We start from the raw sequence: 17874 nt of genomic DNA, 5'->3' as shown, positions 1-17874 counted from the left end.
GGAGCGGGAGCGGGAGCTGGAGCTGGAGCGGTCCCTGAAGTCCCGCACCGTTGAGGTCTCGGCGGGCAGCTTCCACGGCAGGAAGGTCTCCCTGTGGGAGCTCCTCTTCTCCAAGTACGTCTCCGAGGCAAAGAGGCAGGAGCTGCTGGGCAAGGTCCGGGCCGGGAGCCTGGCGCTGGACGAGCTGGCAAGGCTCCTCACCGTCCTCATCGAGGAGGTGGTGGAGCGGAGCAGCAACGTGAAATTCACGGGCCTCAGGAGGCAGGTGACCGCCTCGGACCTGGCGGACTCGGGCATCATCGACAAGGACACGCTGGCCGACCTCGTCCAGGGCTCCAAGACGGTGGAGGAGGTGACGGAAATGGCCTCCGTCAAGCGCTACCTGGACGGCACGGGCTGCATCGCCGGCGTGCTGGTGCCCTCCAAGGCCGACCCCGCCAAGATGGAGAAGATGAGCATCTACCAGGCCATGTGGAAGGGCATCCTGAGGCAGGGCACGGCCCTGGTGCTGCTGGAGGCGCAGGCTGCCACCGGCTTCGTCGTCGACCCGCTCGCCAACAAGAAGCTCTCCGTGGACGAGGCCGTCTCGTCCGGGCTGGTGGGCAGCGAGCTGCACGAGAAGCTCCTGTCGGCCGAGAGGGCCGTGACGGGCTACACCGACCCCTACACCGGCGACCAGATCTCCCTCTTCCAGGCCATGAAGAAGGAGCTCATCGTCAAGGAGCACGGCATCCGCCTGCTCGAGGCCCAGATCGCCACCGGCGGCATCATCGACCCCGTGCACAGCCACCGCCTCCCCGTGGAGGTGGCCTACCGGCGCGGCTACTTTGACCAGGAGATGAACCAGATCCTCTCCGACCCCACCGACGACACCAAGGGCTTCTTTGACCCCAACACCCACGAGAACCTCACCTACATGCAGCTCCTCCGCCGCTGCGTGCCCGACCCGGACACGGGGCTGCTCATGCTCCAGCTGATGGACAAGGGCTCCGTGCTCTACCAGCTGACCGAGGACGCCCGGAAAGCCCTGCAGGCCGCCCGCACCACCGTCAGCGTGGGGCTCTTCCAGGGCCAGAGCGTCACAGTCTGGGAGCTCCTCTTCTCCCGCTACGTCCCCGACCACCGGCGCCAGGACCTCCTCCGGAAGTACAAGGCGGGGACGGTCACCATCTCGGAGATGATCACGCTCCTCACCACCATCGTCACCGGGGCTGAGGGCCAGGGCCACGGCGCTGCCCTGGCCCGCAAGCCGACGCAGCGGGAGGCCCCGCCGCCAGCGGCCGAGAATGGCGAGGCCGCGGACTCCCGGCGGGAGCGGGAGCGGGAGCGGGAGCTGGAGCTGGAGCGGTCCCTGAAGTCCCGCACCGTTGAGGTCTCGGCGGGCGGCTTCCACGGCAGGAAGGTCTCCCTGTGGGAGCTCCTCTTCTCCAAGTACGTCTCCGAGGCAAAGAGGCAGGAGCTGCTGGGCAAGGTCCGGGCCGGGAGCCTGGCGCTGGACGAGCTGGCAAGGCTCCTCACCGTCCTCATCGAGGAGGTGGTGGAGCGGAGCAGCAACGTGAAATTCACGGGCCTCAGGAGGCAGGTGACCGCCTCGGACCTGGCGGACTCGGGCATCATCGACAAGGACACGCTGGCCGACCTCGTCCAGGGCTCCAAGACGGTGGAGGAGGTGACGGAAATGGCCTCCGTCAAGCGCTACCTGGACGGCACGGGCTGCATCGCCGGCGTGCTGGTGCCCTCCAAGGCCGACCCCGCCAAGATGGAGAAGATGAGCATCTACCAGGCCATGTGGAAGGGCATCCTGAGGCAGGGCACGGCCCTGGTGCTGCTGGAGGCGCAGGCTGCCACCGGCTTCGTCGTCGACCCGCTCGCCAACAAGAAGCTCTCCGTGGACGAGGCCGTCTCGTCCGGGCTGGTGGGCAGCGAGCTGCACGAGAAGCTCCTGTCGGCCGAGAGGGCCGTGACGGGCTACACCGACCCCTACACCGGCGACCAGATCTCCCTCTTCCAGGCCATGAAGAAGGAGCTCATCGTCAAGGAGCACGGCATCCGCCTGCTCGAGGCCCAGATCGCCACCGGCGGCATCATCGACCCCGTGCACAGCCACCGCCTCCCCGTGGAGGTGGCCTACCGGCGCGGCTACTTTGACCAGGAGATGAACCAGATCCTCTCCGACCCCACCGACGACACCAAGGGCTTCTTTGACCCCAACACCCACGAGAACCTCACCTACATGCAGCTCCTCCGCCGCTGCGTGCCCGACCCGGACACGGGGCTGCTCATGCTCCAGCTGATGGACAAGGGCTCCGTGCTCTACCAGCTGACCGAGGACGCCCGGAAAGCCCTGCAGGCCGCCCGCACCACCGTCAGCGTGGGGCTCTTCCAGGGCCAGAGCGTCACAGTCTGGGAGCTCCTCTTCTCCCGCTACGTCCCCGACCACCGGCGCCAGGACCTCCTCCGGAAGTACAAGGCGGGGACGGTCACCATCTCGGAGATGATCACGCTCCTCACCACCATCGTCACCGGGGCTGAGGGCCAGGGCCACGGCGCTGCCCTGGCCCGCAAGCCGACGCAGCGGGAGGCCCCGCCGCCGGCGGCCGAGAATGGCGAGGCCGCGGACTCCCGGCGGGAGCGGGAGCGGGAGTGGGAGCGGGAGCGGGAGCGGGAGCTGGAGCTGGAGCGGTCCCTGAAGTCCCGCACCGTTGAGGTCTCGGCGGGCGGCTTCCACGGCAGGAAGGTCTCCCTGTGGGAGCTCCTCTTCTCCAAGTACGTCTCCGAGGCAAAGAGGCAGGAGCTGCTGGGCAAGGTCCGGGCCGGGAGCCTGGCGCTGGACGAGCTGGCAAGGCTCCTCACCGTCCTCATCGAGGAGGTGGTGGAGCGGAGCAGCAACGTGAAATTCACGGGCCTCAGGAGGCAGGTGACCGCCTCGGACCTGGCGGACTCGGGCATCATCGACAAGGACACGCTGGCCGACCTCGTCCAGGGCTCCAAGACGGTGGAGGAGGTGACGGAAATGGCCTCCGTCAAGCGCTACCTGGACGGCACGGGCTGCATCGCCGGCGTGCTGGTGCCCTCCAAGGCCGACCCCGCCAAGATGGAGAAGATGAGCATCTACCAGGCCATGTGGAAGGGCATCCTGAGGCAGGGCACGGCCCTGGTGCTGCTGGAGGCGCAGGCTGCCACCGGCTTCGTCGTCGACCCGCTCGCCAACAAGAAGCTCTCCGTGGACGAGGCCGTCTCGTCCGGGCTGGTGGGCAGCGAGCTGCACGAGAAGCTCCTGTCGGCCGAGAGGGCCGTGACGGGCTACACCGACCCCTACACCGGCGACCAGATCTCCCTCTTCCAGGCCATGAAGAAGGAGCTCATCGTCAAGGAGCACGGCATCCGCCTGCTCGAGGCCCAGATCGCCACCGGCGGCATCATCGACCCCGTGCACAGCCACCGCCTCCCCGTGGAGGTGGCCTACCGGCGCGGCTACTTTGACCAGGAGATGAACCAGATCCTCTCCGACCCCACCGACGACACCAAGGGCTTCTTTGACCCCAACACCCACGAGAACCTCACCTACATGCAGCTCCTCCGCCGCTGCGTGCCCGACCCGGACACGGGGCTGCTCATGCTCCAGCTGATGGACAAGGGCTCCGTGCTCTACCAGCTGACCGAGGACGCCCGGAAAGCCCTGCAGGCCGCCCGCACCACCGTCAGCGTGGGGCTCTTCCAGGGCCAGAGCGTCACAGTCTGGGAGCTCCTCTTCTCCCGCTACGTCCCCGACCACCGGCGCCAGGACCTCCTCCGGAAGTACAAGGCGGGGACGGTCACCATCTCGGAGATGATCACGCTCCTCACCACCATCGTCACCGGGGCTGAGGGCCAGGGCCACGGCGCTGCCCTGGCCCACAAGCCGACGCAGCGGGAGGCCCCGCCGCCGGCGGCCGAGAATGGCGAGGCCGCGGACTCCCGGCGGGAGCGGGAGCGGGAGCTGGAGCTGGAGCGGTCCCTGAAGTCCCGCACCGTTGAGGTCTCGGCGGGCGGCTTCCACGGCAGGAAGGTCTCCCTGTGGGAGCTCCTCTTCTCCAAGTACGTCTCCGAGGCAAAGAGGCAGGAGCTGCTGGGCAAGGTCCGGGCCGGGAGCCTGGCGCTGGACGAGCTGGCAAGGCTCCTCACCGTCCTCATCGAGGAGGTGGTGGAGCGGAGCAGCAACGTGAAATTCACGGGCCTCAGGAGGCAGGTGACCGCCTCGGACCTGGCGGACTCGGGCATCATCGACAAGGACACGCTGGCCGACCTCGTCCAGGGCTCCAAGACGGTGGAGGAGGTGACGGAAATGGCCTCCGTCAAGCGCTACCTGGACGGCACGGGCTGCATCGCCGGCGTGCTGGTGCCCTCCAAGGCCGACCCCGCCAAGATGGAGAAGATGAGCATCTACCAGGCCATGTGGAAGGGCATCCTGAGGCAGGGCACGGCCCTGGTGCTGCTGGAGGCGCAGGCTGCCACCGGCTTCGTCGTCGACCCGCTCGCCAACAAGAAGCTCTCCGTGGACGAGGCCGTCTCGTCCGGGCTGGTGGGCAGCGAGCTGCACGAGAAGCTCCTGTCGGCCGAGAGGGCCGTGACGGGCTACACCGACCCCTACACCGGCGACCAGATCTCCCTCTTCCAGGCCATGAAGAAGGAGCTCATCGTCAAGGAGCACGGCATCCGCCTGCTCGAGGCCCAGATCGCCACCGGCGGCATCATCGACCCCGTGCACAGCCACCGCCTCCCCGTGGAGGTGGCCTACCGGCGCGGCTACTTTGACCAGGAGATGAACCAGATCCTCTCCGACCCCACCGACGACACCAAGGGCTTCTTTGACCCCAACACCCACGAGAACCTCACCTACATGCAGCTCCTCCGCCGCTGCGTGCCCGACCCGGACACGGGGCTGCTCATGCTCCAGCTGATGGACAAGGGCTCCGTGCTCTACCAGCTGACCGAGGACGCCCGGAAAGCCCTGCAGGCCGCCCGCACCACCGTCAGCGTGGGGCTCTTCCAGGGCCAGAGCGTCACAGTCTGGGAGCTCCTCTTCTCCCGCTACGTCCCCGACCACCGGCGCCAGGACCTCCTCCGGAAGTACAAGGCGGGGACGGTCACCATCTCGGAGATGATCACGCTCCTCACCACCATCGTCACCGGGGCTGAGGGCCAGGGCCACGGCGCTGCCCTGGCCCGCAAGCCGACGCAGCGGGAGGCCCCGCCGCCGGCGGCCGAGAATGGCGAGGCCGCGGACTCCCGGCGGGAGCGGGAGCGGGAGCGGGAGCGGGAGCTGGAGCTGGAGCGGTCCCTGAAGTCCCGCACCGTTGAGGTCTCGGCGGGCGGCTTCCACGGCAGGAAGGTCTCCCTGTGGGAGCTCCTCTTCTCCAAGTACGTCTCCGAGGCAAAGAGGCAGGAGCTGCTGGGCAAGGTCCGGGCCGGGAGCCTGGCGCTGGACGAGCTGGCAAGGCTCCTCACCGTCCTCATCGAGGAGGTGGTGGAGCGGAGCAGCAACGTGAAATTCACGGGCCTCAGGAGGCAGGTGACCGCCTCGGACCTGGCGGACTCGGGCATCATCGACAAGGACACGCTGGCCGACCTCGTCCAGGGCTCCAAGACGGTGGAGGAGGTGACGGAAATGGCCTCCGTCAAGCGCTACCTGGACGGCACGGGCTGCATCGCCGGCGTGCTGGTGCCCTCCAAGGCCGACCCCGCCAAGATGGAGAAGATGAGCATCTACCAGGCCATGTGGAAGGGCATCCTGAGGCAGGGCACGGCCCTGGTGCTGCTGGAGGCGCAGGCTGCCACCGGCTTCGTCGTCGACCCGCTCGCCAACAAGAAGCTCTCCGTGGACGAGGCCGTCTCGTCCGGGCTGGTGGGCAGCGAGCTGCACGAGAAGCTCCTGTCGGCCGAGAGGGCTGTGACGGGCTACACCGACCCCTACACCGGCGACCAGATCTCCCTCTTCCAGGCCATGAAGAAGGAGCTCATCGTCAAGGAGCACGGCATCCGCCTGCTCGAGGCCCAGATCGCCACCGGCGGCATCATCGACCCCGTGCACAGCCACCGCCTCCCCGTGGAGGTGGCCTACCGGCGCGGCTACTTTGACCAGGAGATGAACCAGATCCTCTCCGACCCCACCGACGACACCAAGGGCTTCTTTGACCCCAACACCCACGAGAACCTCACCTACATGCAGCTCCTCCGCCGCTGCGTGCCCGACCCGGACACGGGGCTGCTCATGCTCCAGCTGATGGACAAGGGCTCCGTGCTCTACCAGCTGACCGAGGACGCCCGGAAAGCCCTGCAGGCCGCCCGCACCACCGTCAGCGTGGGGCTCTTCCAGGGCCAGAGCGTCACAGTCTGGGAGCTCCTCTTCTCCCGCTACGTCCCCGACCACCGGCGCCAGGACCTCCTCCGGAAGTACAAGGCGGGGACGGTCACCATCTCGGAGATGATCACGCTCCTCACCACCATCGTCACCGGGGCTGAGGGCCAGGGCCACGGCGCTGCCCTGGCCCACAAGCCGACGCAGCGGGAGGCCCCGCCGCCGGCGGCCGAGAATGGCGAGGCCGCGGACTCCCGGCGGGAGCGGGAGCGGGAGCTGGAGCTGGAGCGGTCCCTGAAGTCCCGCACCGTTGAGGTCTCGGCGGGCGGCTTCCACGGCAGGAAGGTCTCCCTGTGGGAGCTCCTCTTCTCCAAGTACGTCTCCGAGGCAAAGAGGCAGGAGCTGCTGGGCAAGGTCCGGGCCGGGAGCCTGGCGCTGGACGAGCTGGCAAGGCTCCTCACCGTCCTCATCGAGGAGGTGGTGGAGCGGAGCAGCAACGTGAAATTCACGGGCCTCAGGAGGCAGGTGACCGCCTCGGACCTGGCGGACTCGGGCATCATCGACAAGGACACGCTGGCCGACCTCGTCCAGGGCTCCAAGACGGTGGAGGAGGTGACGGAAATGGCCTCCGTCAAGCGCTACCTGGACGGCACGGGCTGCATCGCCGGCGTGCTGGTGCCCTCCAAGGCCGACCCCGCCAAGATGGAGAAGATGAGCATCTACCAGGCCATGTGGAAGGGCATCCTGAGGCAGGGCACGGCCCTGGTGCTGCTGGAGGCGCAGGCTGCCACCGGCTTCGTCGTCGACCCGCTCGCCAACAAGAAGCTCTCCGTGGACGAGGCCGTCTCGTCCGGGCTGGTGGGCAGCGAGCTGCACGAGAAGCTCCTGTCGGCCGAGAGGGCCGTGACGGGCTACACCGACCCCTACACCGGCGACCAGATCTCCCTCTTCCAGGCCATGAAGAAGGAGCTCATCGTCAAGGAGCACGGCATCCGCCTGCTCGAGGCCCAGATCGCCACCGGCGGCATCATCGACCCCGTGCACAGCCACCGCCTCCCCGTGGAGGTGGCCTACCGGCGCGGCTACTTTGACCAGGAGATGAACCAGATCCTCTCCGACCCCACCGACGACACCAAGGGCTTCTTTGACCCCAACACCCACGAGAACCTCACCTACATGCAGCTCCTCCGCCGCTGCGTGCCCGACCCGGACACGGGGCTGCTCATGCTCCAGCTGATGGACAAGGGCTCCGTGCTCTACCAGCTGACCGAGGACGCCCGGAAAGCCCTGCAGGCCGCCCGCACCACCGTCAGCGTGGGGCTCTTCCAGGGCCAGAGCGTCACAGTCTGGGAGCTCCTCTTCTCCCGCTACGTCCCCGACCACCGGCGCCAGGACCTCCTCCGGAAGTACAAGGCGGGGACGGTCACCATCTCGGAGATGATCACGCTCCTCACCACCATCGTCACCGGGGCTGAGGGCCAGGGCCACGGCGCTGCCCTGGCCCACAAGCCGACGCAGCGGGAGGCCCCGCCGCCGGCGGCCGAGAATGGCGAGGCCGCGGACTCCCGGCGGGAGCGGGAGCTGGAGCTGGAGCGGTCCCTGAAGTCCCGCACCGTTGAGGTCTCGGCGGGCGGCTTCCACGGCAGGAAGGTCTCCCTGTGGGAGCTCCTCTTCTCCAAGTACGTCTCCGAGGCAAAGAGGCAGGAGCTGCTGGGCAAGGTCCGGGCCGGGAGCCTGGCGCTGGACGAGCTGGCAAGGCTCCTCACCGTCCTCATCGAGGAGGTGGTGGAGCGGAGCAGCAACGTGAAATTCACGGGCCTCAGGAGGCAGGTGACCGCCTCGGACCTGGCGGACTCGGGCATCATCGACAAGGACACGCTGGCCGACCTCGTCCAGGGCTCCAAGACGGTGGAGGAGGTGACGGAAATGGCCTCCGTCAAGCGCTACCTGGACGGCACGGGCTGCATCGCCGGCGTGCTGGTGCCCTCCAAGGCCGACCCCGCCAAGATGGAGAAGATGAGCATCTACCAGGCCATGTGGAAGGGCATCCTGAGGCAGGGCACGGCCCTGGTGCTGCTGGAGGCGCAGGCTGCCACCGGCTTCGTCGTCGACCCGCTCGCCAACAAGAAGCTCTCCGTGGACGAGGCCGTCTCGTCCGGGCTGGTGGGCAGCGAGCTGCACGAGAAGCTCCTGTCGGCCGAGAGGGCCGTGACGGGCTACACCGACCCCTACACCGGTGACCAGATCTCCCTCTTCCAGGCCATGAAGAAGGAGCTCATCGTCAAGGAGCACGGCATCCGCCTGCTCGAGGCCCAGATCGCCACCGGCGGCATCATCGACCCCGTGCACAGCCACCGCCTCCCCGTGGAGGTGGCCTACCGGCGCGGCTACTTTGACCAGGAGATGAACCAGATCCTCTCCGACCCCACCGACGACACCAAGGGCTTCTTTGACCCCAACACCCACGAGAACCTCACCTACATGCAGCTCCTCCGCCGCTGCGTGCCCGACCCGGACACGGGGCTGCTCATGCTCCAGCTGATGGACAAGGGCTCCGTGCTCTACCAGCTGACCGAGGACGCCCGGAAAGCCCTGCAGGCCGCCCGCACCACCGTCAGCGTGGGGCTCTTCCAGGGCCAGAGCGTCACAGTCTGGGAGCTCCTCTTCTCCCGCTACGTCCCCGACCACCGGCGCCAGGACCTCCTCCGGAAGTACAAGGCGGGGACGGTCACCATCTCGGAGATGATCACGCTCCTCACCACCATCGTCACCGGGGCTGAGGGCCAGGGCCACGGCGCTGCCCTGGCCCGCAAGCCGACGCAGCGGGAGGCCCCGCCGCCGGCGGCCGAGAATGGCGAGGCCGCGGACTCCCGGCGGGAGCGGGAGCGGGAGCGGGAGCGGGAGCTGGAGCTGGAGCGGTCCCTGAAGTCCCGCACCGTTGAGGTCTCGGCGGGCGGCTTCCACGGCAGGAAGGTCTCCCTGTGGGAGCTCCTCTTCTCCAAGTACGTCTCCGAGGCAAAGAGGCAGGAGCTGCTGGGCAAGGTCCGGGCCGGGAGCCTGGCGCTGGACGAGCTGGCAAGGCTCCTCACCGTCCTCATCGAGGAGGTGGTGGAGCGGAGCAGCAACGTGAAATTCACGGGCCTCAGGAGGCAGGTGACCGCCTCGGACCTGGCGGACTCGGGCATCATCGACAAGGACACGCTGGCCGACCTCGTCCAGGGCTCCAAGACGGTGGAGGAGGTGACGGAAATGGCCTCCGTCAAGCGCTACCTGGACGGCACGGGCTGCATCGCCGGCGTGCTGGTGCCCTCCAAGGCCGACCCCGCCAAGATGGAGAAGATGAGCATCTACCAGGCCATGTGGAAGGGCATCCTGAGGCAGGGCACGGCCCTGGTGCTGCTGGAGGCGCAGGCTGCCACCGGCTTCGTCGTCGACCCGCTCGCCAACAAGAAGCTCTCCGTGGACGAGGCCGTCTCGTCCGGGCTGGTGGGCAGCGAGCTGCACGAGAAGCTCCTGTCGGCCGAGAGGGCCGTGACGGGCTACACCGACCCCTACACCGGTGACCAGATCTCCCTCTTCCAGGCCATGAAGAAGGAGCTCATCGTCAAGGAGCACGGCATCCGCCTGCTCGAGGCCCAGATCGCCACCGGCGGCATCATCGACCCCGTGCACAGCCACCGCCTCCCCGTGGAGGTGGCCTACCGGCGCGGCTACTTTGACCAGGAGATGAACCAGATCCTCTCCGACCCCACCGACGACACCAAGGGCTTCTTTGACCCCAACACCCACGAGAACCTCACCTACATGCAGCTCCTCCGCCGCTGCGTGCCCGACCCGGACACGGGGCTGCTCATGCTCCAGCTGATGGACAAGGGCTCCGTGCTCTACCAGCTGACCGAGGACGCCCGGAAAGCCCTGCAGGCCGCCCGCACCACCGTCAGCGTGGGGCTCTTCCAGGGCCAGAGCGTCACAGTCTGGGAGCTCCTCTTCTCCCGCTACGTCCCCGACCACCGGCGCCAGGACCTCCTCCGGAAGTACAAGGCGGGGACGGTCACCATCTCGGAGATGATCACGCTCCTCACCACCATCGTCACCGGGGCTGAGGGCCAGGGCCACGGCGCTGCCCTGGCCCGCAAGCCGACGCAGCGGGAGGCCCCGCCGCCGGCGGCCGAGAATGGCGAGGCCGCGGACTCCCGGCGGGAGCGGGAGCGGGAGCGGGAGCGGGAGCGGGAGCGGGAGCTGGAGCTGGAGCGGTCCCTGAAGTCCCGCACCGTTGAGGTCTCGGCGGGCGGCTTCCACGGCAGGAAGGTCTCCCTGTGGGAGCTCCTCTTCTCCAAGTACGTCTCCGAGGCAAAGAGGCAGGAGCTGCTGGGCAAGGTCCGGGCCGGGAGCCTGGCGCTGGACGAGCTGGCAAGGCTCCTCACCGTCCTCATCGAGGAGGTGGTGGAGCGGAGCAGCAACGTGAAATTCACGGGCCTCAGGAGGCAGGTGACCGCCTCGGACCTGGCGGACTCGGGCATCATCGACAAGGACACGCTGGCCGACCTCGTCCAGGGCTCCAAGACGGTGGAGGAGGTGACGGAAATGGCCTCCGTCAAGCGCTACCTGGACGGCACGGGCTGCATCGCCGGCGTGCTGGTGCCCTCCAAGGCCGACCCCGCCAAGATGGAGAAGATGAGCATCTACCAGGCCATGTGGAAGGGCATCCTGAGGCAGGGCACGGCCCTGGTGCTGCTGGAGGCGCAGGCTGCCACCGGCTTCGTCGTCGACCCGCTCGCCAACAAGAAGCTCTCCGTGGACGAGGCCGTCTCGTCCGGGCTGGTGGGCAGCGAGCTGCACGAGAAGCTCCTGTCGGCCGAGAGGGCCGTGACGGGCTACACCGACCCCTACACCGGCGACCAGATCTCCCTCTTCCAGGCCATGAAGAAGGAGCTCATCGTCAAGGAGCACGGCATCCGCCTGCTCGAGGCCCAGATCGCCACCGGCGGCATCATCGACCCCGTGCACAGCCACCGCCTCCCCGTGGAGGTGGCCTACCGGCGCGGCTACTTTGACCAGGAGATGAACCAGATCCTCTCCGACCCCACCGACGACACCAAGGGCTTCTTTGACCCCAACACCCACGAGAACCTCACCTACATGCAGCTCCTCCGCCGCTGCGTGCCCGACCCGGACACGGGGCTGCTCATGCTCCAGCTGATGGACAAGGGCTCCGTGCTCTACCAGCTGACCGAGGACGCCCGGAAAGCCCTGCAGGCCGCCCGCACCACCGTCAGCGTGGGGCTCTTCCAGGGCCAGAGCGTCACAGTCTGGGAGCTCCTCTTCTCCCGCTACGTCCCCGACCACCGGCGCCAGGACCTCCTCCGGAAGTACAAGGCGGGGACGGTCACCATCTCGGAGATGATCACGCTCCTCACCACCATCGTCACCGGGGCTGAGGGCCAGGGCCACGGCGCTGCCCTGGCCCGCAAGCCGACGCAGCGGGAGGCCCCGCCGCCGGCGGCCGAGAATGGCGAGGCCGCGGACTCCCGGCGGGAGCGGGAGCGGGAGTGGGAGCGGGAGCGGGAGCGGGAGCTGGAGCTGGAGCGGTCCCTGAAGTCCCGCACCGTTGAGGTCTCGGCGGGCAGCTTCCACGGCAGGAAGGTCTCCCTGTGGGAGCTCCTCTTCTCCAAGTACGTCTCCGAGGCAAAGAGGCAGGAGCTGCTGGGCAAGGTCCGGGCCGGGAGCCTGGCGCTGGACGAGCTGGCAAGGCTCCTCACCGTCCTCATCGAGGAGGTGGTGGAGCGGAGCAGCAACGTGAAATTCACGGGCCTCAGGAGGCAGGTGACCGCCTCGGACCTGGCGGACTCGGGCATCATCGACAAGGACACGCTGGCCGACCTCGTCCAGGGCTCCAAGACGGTGGAGGAGGTGACGGAAATGGCCTCCGTCAAGCGCTACCTGGACGGCACGGGCTGCATCGCCGGCGTGCTGGTGCCCTCCAAGGCCGACCCCGCCAAGATGGAGAAGATGAGCATCTACCAGGCCATGTGGAAGGGCATCCTGAGGCAGGGCACGGCCCTGGTGCTGCTGGAGGCGCAGGCTGCCACCGGCTTCGTCGTCGACCCGCTCGCCAACAAGAAGCTCTCCGTGGACGAGGCCGTCTCGTCCGGGCTGGTGGGCAGCGAGCTGCACGAGAAGCTCCTGTCGGCCGAGAGGGCCGTGACGGGCTACACCGACCCCTACACCGGCGACCAGATCTCCCTCTTCCAGGCCATGAAGAAGGAGCTCATCGTCAAGGAGCACGGCATCCGCCTGCTCGAGGCCCAGATCGCCACCGGCGGCATCATCGACCCCGTGCACAGCCACCGCCTCCCCGTGGAGGTGGCCTACCGGCGCGGCTACTTTGACCAGGAGATGAACCAGATCCTCTCCGACCCCACCGACGACACCAAGGGCTTCTTTGACCCCAACACCCACGAGAACCTCACCTACATGCAGCTCCTCCGCCGCTGCGTGCCCGACCCGGACACGGGGCTGCTCATGCTCCAGCTGATGGACAAGGGCTCCGTGCTCTACCAGCTGACCGAGGACGCCCGGAAAGCCCTGCAGGCCGCCCGCACCACCGTCAGCATGGGGCTCTTCCAGGGCCAGAGCGTCACAGTCTGGGAGCTCCTCTTCTCCCGCTACGTCCCCGACCACCGGCGCCAGGACCTCCTCCGGAAGTACAAGGCGGGGACGGTCACCATCTCGGAGATGATCACGCTCCTCACCACCATCGTCACCGGGGCTGAGGGCCAGGGCCACGGCGCTGCCCTGGCCCGCAAGCCGACGCAGCGGGAGGCCCCGCCGCCGGCGGCCGAGAATGGCGAGGCCGCGGACTCCCGGCGGGAGCGGGAGCGGGAGCGGGAGCTGGAGCTGGAGCGGTCCCTGAAGTCCCGCACCGTTGAGGTCTCGGCGGGCGGCTTCCACGGCAGGAAGGTCTCCCTGTGGGAGCTCCTCTTCTCCAAGTACGTCTCCGAGGCAAAGAGGCAGGAGCTGCTGGGCAAGGTCCGGGCCGGGAGCCTGGCACTGGACGAGCTGGCAAGGCTCCTCACCGTCCTCATCGAGGAGGTGGTGGAGCGGAGCAGCAACGTGAAATTCACGGGCCTCAGGAGGCAGGTGACCGCCTCGGACCTGGCGGACTCGGGCATCATCGACAAGGACACGCTGGCCGACCTCGTCCAGGGCTCCAAGACGGTGGAGGAGGTGACGGAAATGGCCTCCGTCAAGCGCTACCTGGACGGCACGGGCTGCATCGCCGGCGTGCTGGTGCCCTCCAAGGCCGACCCCGCCAAGATGGAGAAGATGAGCATCTACCAGGCCATGTGGAAGGGCATCCTGAGGCAGGGCACGGCCCTGGTGCTGCTGGAGGCGCAGGCTGCCACCGGCTTCGTCGTCGACCCGCTCGCCAACAAGAAGCTCTCCGTGGACGAGGCCGTCTCGTCCGGGCTGGTGGGCAGCGAGCTGCACGAGAAGCTCCTGTCGGCCGAGAGGGCCGTGACGGGCTACACCGACCCCTACACCGGCGACCAGATCTCCCTCTTCCAGGCCATGAAGAAGGAGCTCATCGTCAAGGAGCACGGCATCCGCCTGCTCGAGGCCCAGATCGCCACCGGCGGCATCATCGACCCCGTGCACAGCCACCGCCTCCCCGTGGAGGTGGCCTACCGGCGCGGCTACTTTGACCAGGAGATGAACCAGATCCTCTCCGACCCCACCGACGACACCAAGGGCTTCTTTGACCCCAACACCCACGAGAACCTCACCTACATGCAGCTCCTCCGCCGCTGCGTGCCCGACCCGGACACGGGGCTTTATTTCCTCAGCGTTTTTAGAAAATAGTTATAAATCCTTTTTCATTTTTTTTCTTTATTCTTTGGTTTGTGAATAAATTAGCTATTATGAGTCTTTCTTTTGCACCTGGATTTTTTTTTTGTATAAATTGTGTTTTTACAATTTTTGTTTCTTTCAGACAATTTCTGTATTGTCCTCTTTTTTTTTCAATAAACTTCCCACATCACTTATAGCCCAAGTATTGCGGTACTTCATTTTAAGACGTTGTCTTCTGTAGTTTTTCTGGAACACAGGAATCAGCATGGTTATCTGAGGTCATTTAGCTGAAATATGCTGTCCTCATTTTCCTCATCCAGGTTTAAATGGAAGTATGTGTTTTTTGGAGGATGAGGTATAGTGAGAATTGTATTTTTAGTTTCCTTCCAGTCTTTTTTCTTCTGCATGAAGAACGTTCTTAGCAGATATGCAGGGTGTTATTACATTTGCAGGTTTTTCAAACCTGAATTTTGCATGGAGACCATTTTTCCATGTATGCACTATGTCAGGTTGGTGTTAGGTGTTACTGGAGTGGGATACATTATCTGTGTTTGCTCTTAATGCCTCAGCCAGTCTGGTTTTTGTGGGGGTGTCTGGATGACATACACCCTCATCTTGGAGTGGTTTGGTCTCTCACTGATATGTACAGTCAGTTCACTCACATGCTGTGCTCTCCATCCCTCCAGTTCTCCAGCTGTCCATGGAGCCTCTATAGAGAGGTGTGCTGTGGGATCCACGCAGGAGCTGAGAGCCCATCATGTACGTCGTGCCATATTTCTAGCTGATCCATGTACAGTCAGGGGAGCCGGCAGCGGAGCATCCGTTCCCTTTAGCTGGGTGTCTGTGTATTTCTCTGCTCCTTTTGCCATCCTGTGTCCTGAGATGACTCAGCCCACGTGCCACACTCCTGGAGGGGACACAGCCCCAGAACCGCTCTGCCCTGGAGTTCAGGGCTGAATAATTCCACTACTGTTTAATAGAAGGAAGGTTACTCTCTTTAAATGCATTACCTTAGGCTATTTGTCTTAATTAACCCAGTAATGTCCTGGAAAATGGATTTTTTTTGCCACAGCTTGTATAGTTGATAGCTGGAAACGAGTGTAGCTTAGCTGTGGAACTCCTTACCATAACCTGCTGTGTAGCCTGGAGATTTGCACGGGCTCAAAAAGTGATGGGACAAATTAATGGGAGAGAAGTCCACTGAGGGTTGTTAAATGCAAAGATACACTTCTGTCCCAGGAGGTCCCTCAGCCGCAAGTTACTAGAAGATTGAAGAGAGGATGAGGGAGGTGTCAGTACAGGCTTGCACTGTTGTTACACAGTTCTGTCTCCTCTTAGTCTCTAGTTCCATCTTTCAACCTCTACCACGCTTTTCACCTGATCTCCACGTGTTCCATTTCCCAGCTTTCTTGTTCACTAGCTCGTGCCTTCCTAGTAAAGCCATGGAGACCCAGCAGTCCCTGTGGAGTAGCATGGATGCTTGCAACCCTCCAGCTGTGGTTCAGCTCTTCCCCTTTCCAGGGTCTCTTTTCTGGTGATAAGCTCTTCCTGTTAGCTATCCCATATTTGTACTAAACCTAACCACTATAAGGCCATTTCTTCATAGTCTTACACACCTAGCCAAAAGCCATTTAACTAAACCTAACAGAAAGCCAGTGGCTTATATTTTGTATGTCCACTAGGATATACAAGACAAAAAGAACTGAGAGGACACCTCACAGTGCTTTGAAGTTCTCAGTCTCGCAGCACGGGCCCAGCACTGAAGCTTGGCTGCCTTCCCCACTGTGCTGCTCCAACCTCCCAGGGACCATGTGGGGAGCAGCTCGTGGCTCTCCTCGGCAGGTTACTGGCAGGCAGCACTGAAGAGTCATCCTGTGGCTGGAGCAGCCCTCCTGGGTGGCATGTTGGCCCTGGGGTGGAGGCTACAGGGCAGGTGCAGAAGCAGCCTGGTTAAACAGTCAGATCTTCCTTGGGCAGGGGAATAGGGGCCTCCATGGCCATATGGACCATCATGGCTCACTTTGGGAGTCATGTTGGACAGCCACATGCTTGAAGTTCCAGGAGCTAGCAGTATCTCTGTCAGAAATTCCTGTCCCAGATCAGGCAATGAAGCCTAACAAGAACATGGTTGTGGTGGAGGTCCTCCTTGATGAGGGACCCAGAGAGTGAGCTGAGGCAAAGCAAACTTTGGGGTTTGCGATCCAGAGTCACATTGTGACTCGCCTGCAAGGTGTGTGGTGGCCAGATCCCAGGAGGTTTCTGGAAAGGCTTGTGCCTTCCAGTGCTGGGGAGGAGGCAGTGATCATGGGCCCCACACAGAGGAAGATGGAGGAAAGACGTTCTGGCATTAAAATGTAGGCTTCAGGCAGGAAGATGAAAGCCAGGCCCTCCATGACAGCATTCTTTGAAACAGTCCGGGGTACCACGTGGAGGTGAGATCATAAAGCAGAGGCACGGATTCATAAATGAGAAGCTGAAAAGATGTTGTCATAAAAGTTTCGCATCTCCCAGCAAAGGAGAGGCCAAACTTGCACCATTCAAATATGGTGAAAACCAGTATGGAGAAAAGGAAAAGGGAAGAGCAGTTTAAATAAACAGAATACAATACAGAAAAAGTAGAGAACCAAGATAAATATAATATATAGGGCTGAGGAACCACAGTGCCTCTTCTTCAACAAAACAGTGGCACACCATGGGCTTCTTGGGAGGAGGCTCACCAGGACACTGTGGTGCCCAAGTATAAAATGCACAGGTAGAGGAGGGTGTGCTGGAGGCAGCGTGGGGCTGTTATCAGCTTAGAGTCAGGTCAAAGTCACCAATACACCAACAAGGAACCCTGCACTGAAATCCCAGCTCCAGGAAGCAGGGCAGGCGGAAGGCGTGCAGACAGACTAAAGGGCAGAGGCTGTCTGTGCGGAGGCTGAGCTAGGTTGTAGTGTCCTCTGCAAGTCAGGAGGAAGGGCACATCCTGAGCGGGGGTGTAGAAGGGGCATAAAACCATAAATGACGTGGACAAGGCAAGCAGGGAAACAAATATTTGCTATTTCCTGTAAGAACTAGGTTGTGAGGAAACAGCAGGAAAGATTTCCACACACAGTTAAATTGTGGTGGTTGCTGCTGGGATGTCGTGGAGGCAAAAGCTGCAAATGCCCAAAGGAAGGAAAAGCCAAGACAAGGTGAGCCCTCTTCTCAGCGAGGGAGTCACCAGTGGGGCCCAGAGGAACCCGTGCTGAGAGCTGGGCCATTGAACATGTGCAGACATGGTCTGGGAAATGCTGTGAACAGTGAAGGAGCAGATGGTATTAAATTATTCAGCTTTGCAAAGAAAAGTGCCAGCTGCAAAAACCGCAGGAAGACCAAGCAGCATACAGTGACTGGAATAAAAATGATAGATTATATTCAAGGTGGGTAAAAAGGCACACACATGGAGAAGCAGTCCTACTGTCCACATACCCAGCTCTGAGCTGTTACTGTTCAGCAGCAGGAATTGTAACAGATTATTTGATGTGTGCTCAGCAGCAGTCAGAGTAAACCAAACATTAGGATTAGGCAGGGAACACGTCCATGCCAGAATAATGCACACAAGCTGCGTCCATCCAAAGACTCCACATAATATCCTGAGAGGAGACCAGGCTCCTTGGTGGGGCTGCAGCCAGGGTCTCAGCAGTGGCCCAGTGGGGCTTCGG

The 17874-nt window shown here is 63.7% G+C and overlaps 1 protein-coding gene across 1 annotated transcript in view; it reads left to right on the top strand.

The window, feature by feature from the left end:
* EPPK1 (epiplakin 1) overlaps nucleotides 1-14334 on the top strand; it is a 29948-nt gene extending 15614 nt beyond the window's left edge. Inside the window, exons 6-12 of the mRNA XM_054818516.1 lie at nucleotides 82-2611; nucleotides 2663-3730; nucleotides 4049-4996; nucleotides 5327-6448; nucleotides 6752-10519; nucleotides 10571-11886; nucleotides 11977-14334. Of these exons, the coding sequence (XP_054674491.1) occupies nucleotides 82-2611; nucleotides 2663-3730; nucleotides 4049-4996; nucleotides 5327-6448; nucleotides 6752-10519; nucleotides 10571-11886; nucleotides 11977-14200 (12976 nt within the window). The 3' untranslated portion in view covers nucleotides 14201-14334. The remainder of the gene's footprint in view (nucleotides 1-81; nucleotides 2612-2662; nucleotides 3731-4048; nucleotides 4997-5326; nucleotides 6449-6751; nucleotides 10520-10570; nucleotides 11887-11976) is intronic.
* The last annotated feature ends 3540 nt before the right edge of the window (nucleotides 14335-17874 follow it).

This window comes from Grus americana, chromosome 2 (genome assembly GCF_028858705.1).
Source record: "Grus americana isolate bGruAme1 chromosome 2, bGruAme1.mat, whole genome shotgun sequence".
In the NCBI taxonomy this organism is placed as follows: Eukaryota; Metazoa; Chordata; class Aves; order Gruiformes; family Gruidae; genus Grus; species Grus americana.
The sequence above is the reverse complement of the archived record's forward strand: the minus strand, read 5'-3'. Positions and strand labels throughout refer to the sequence as shown.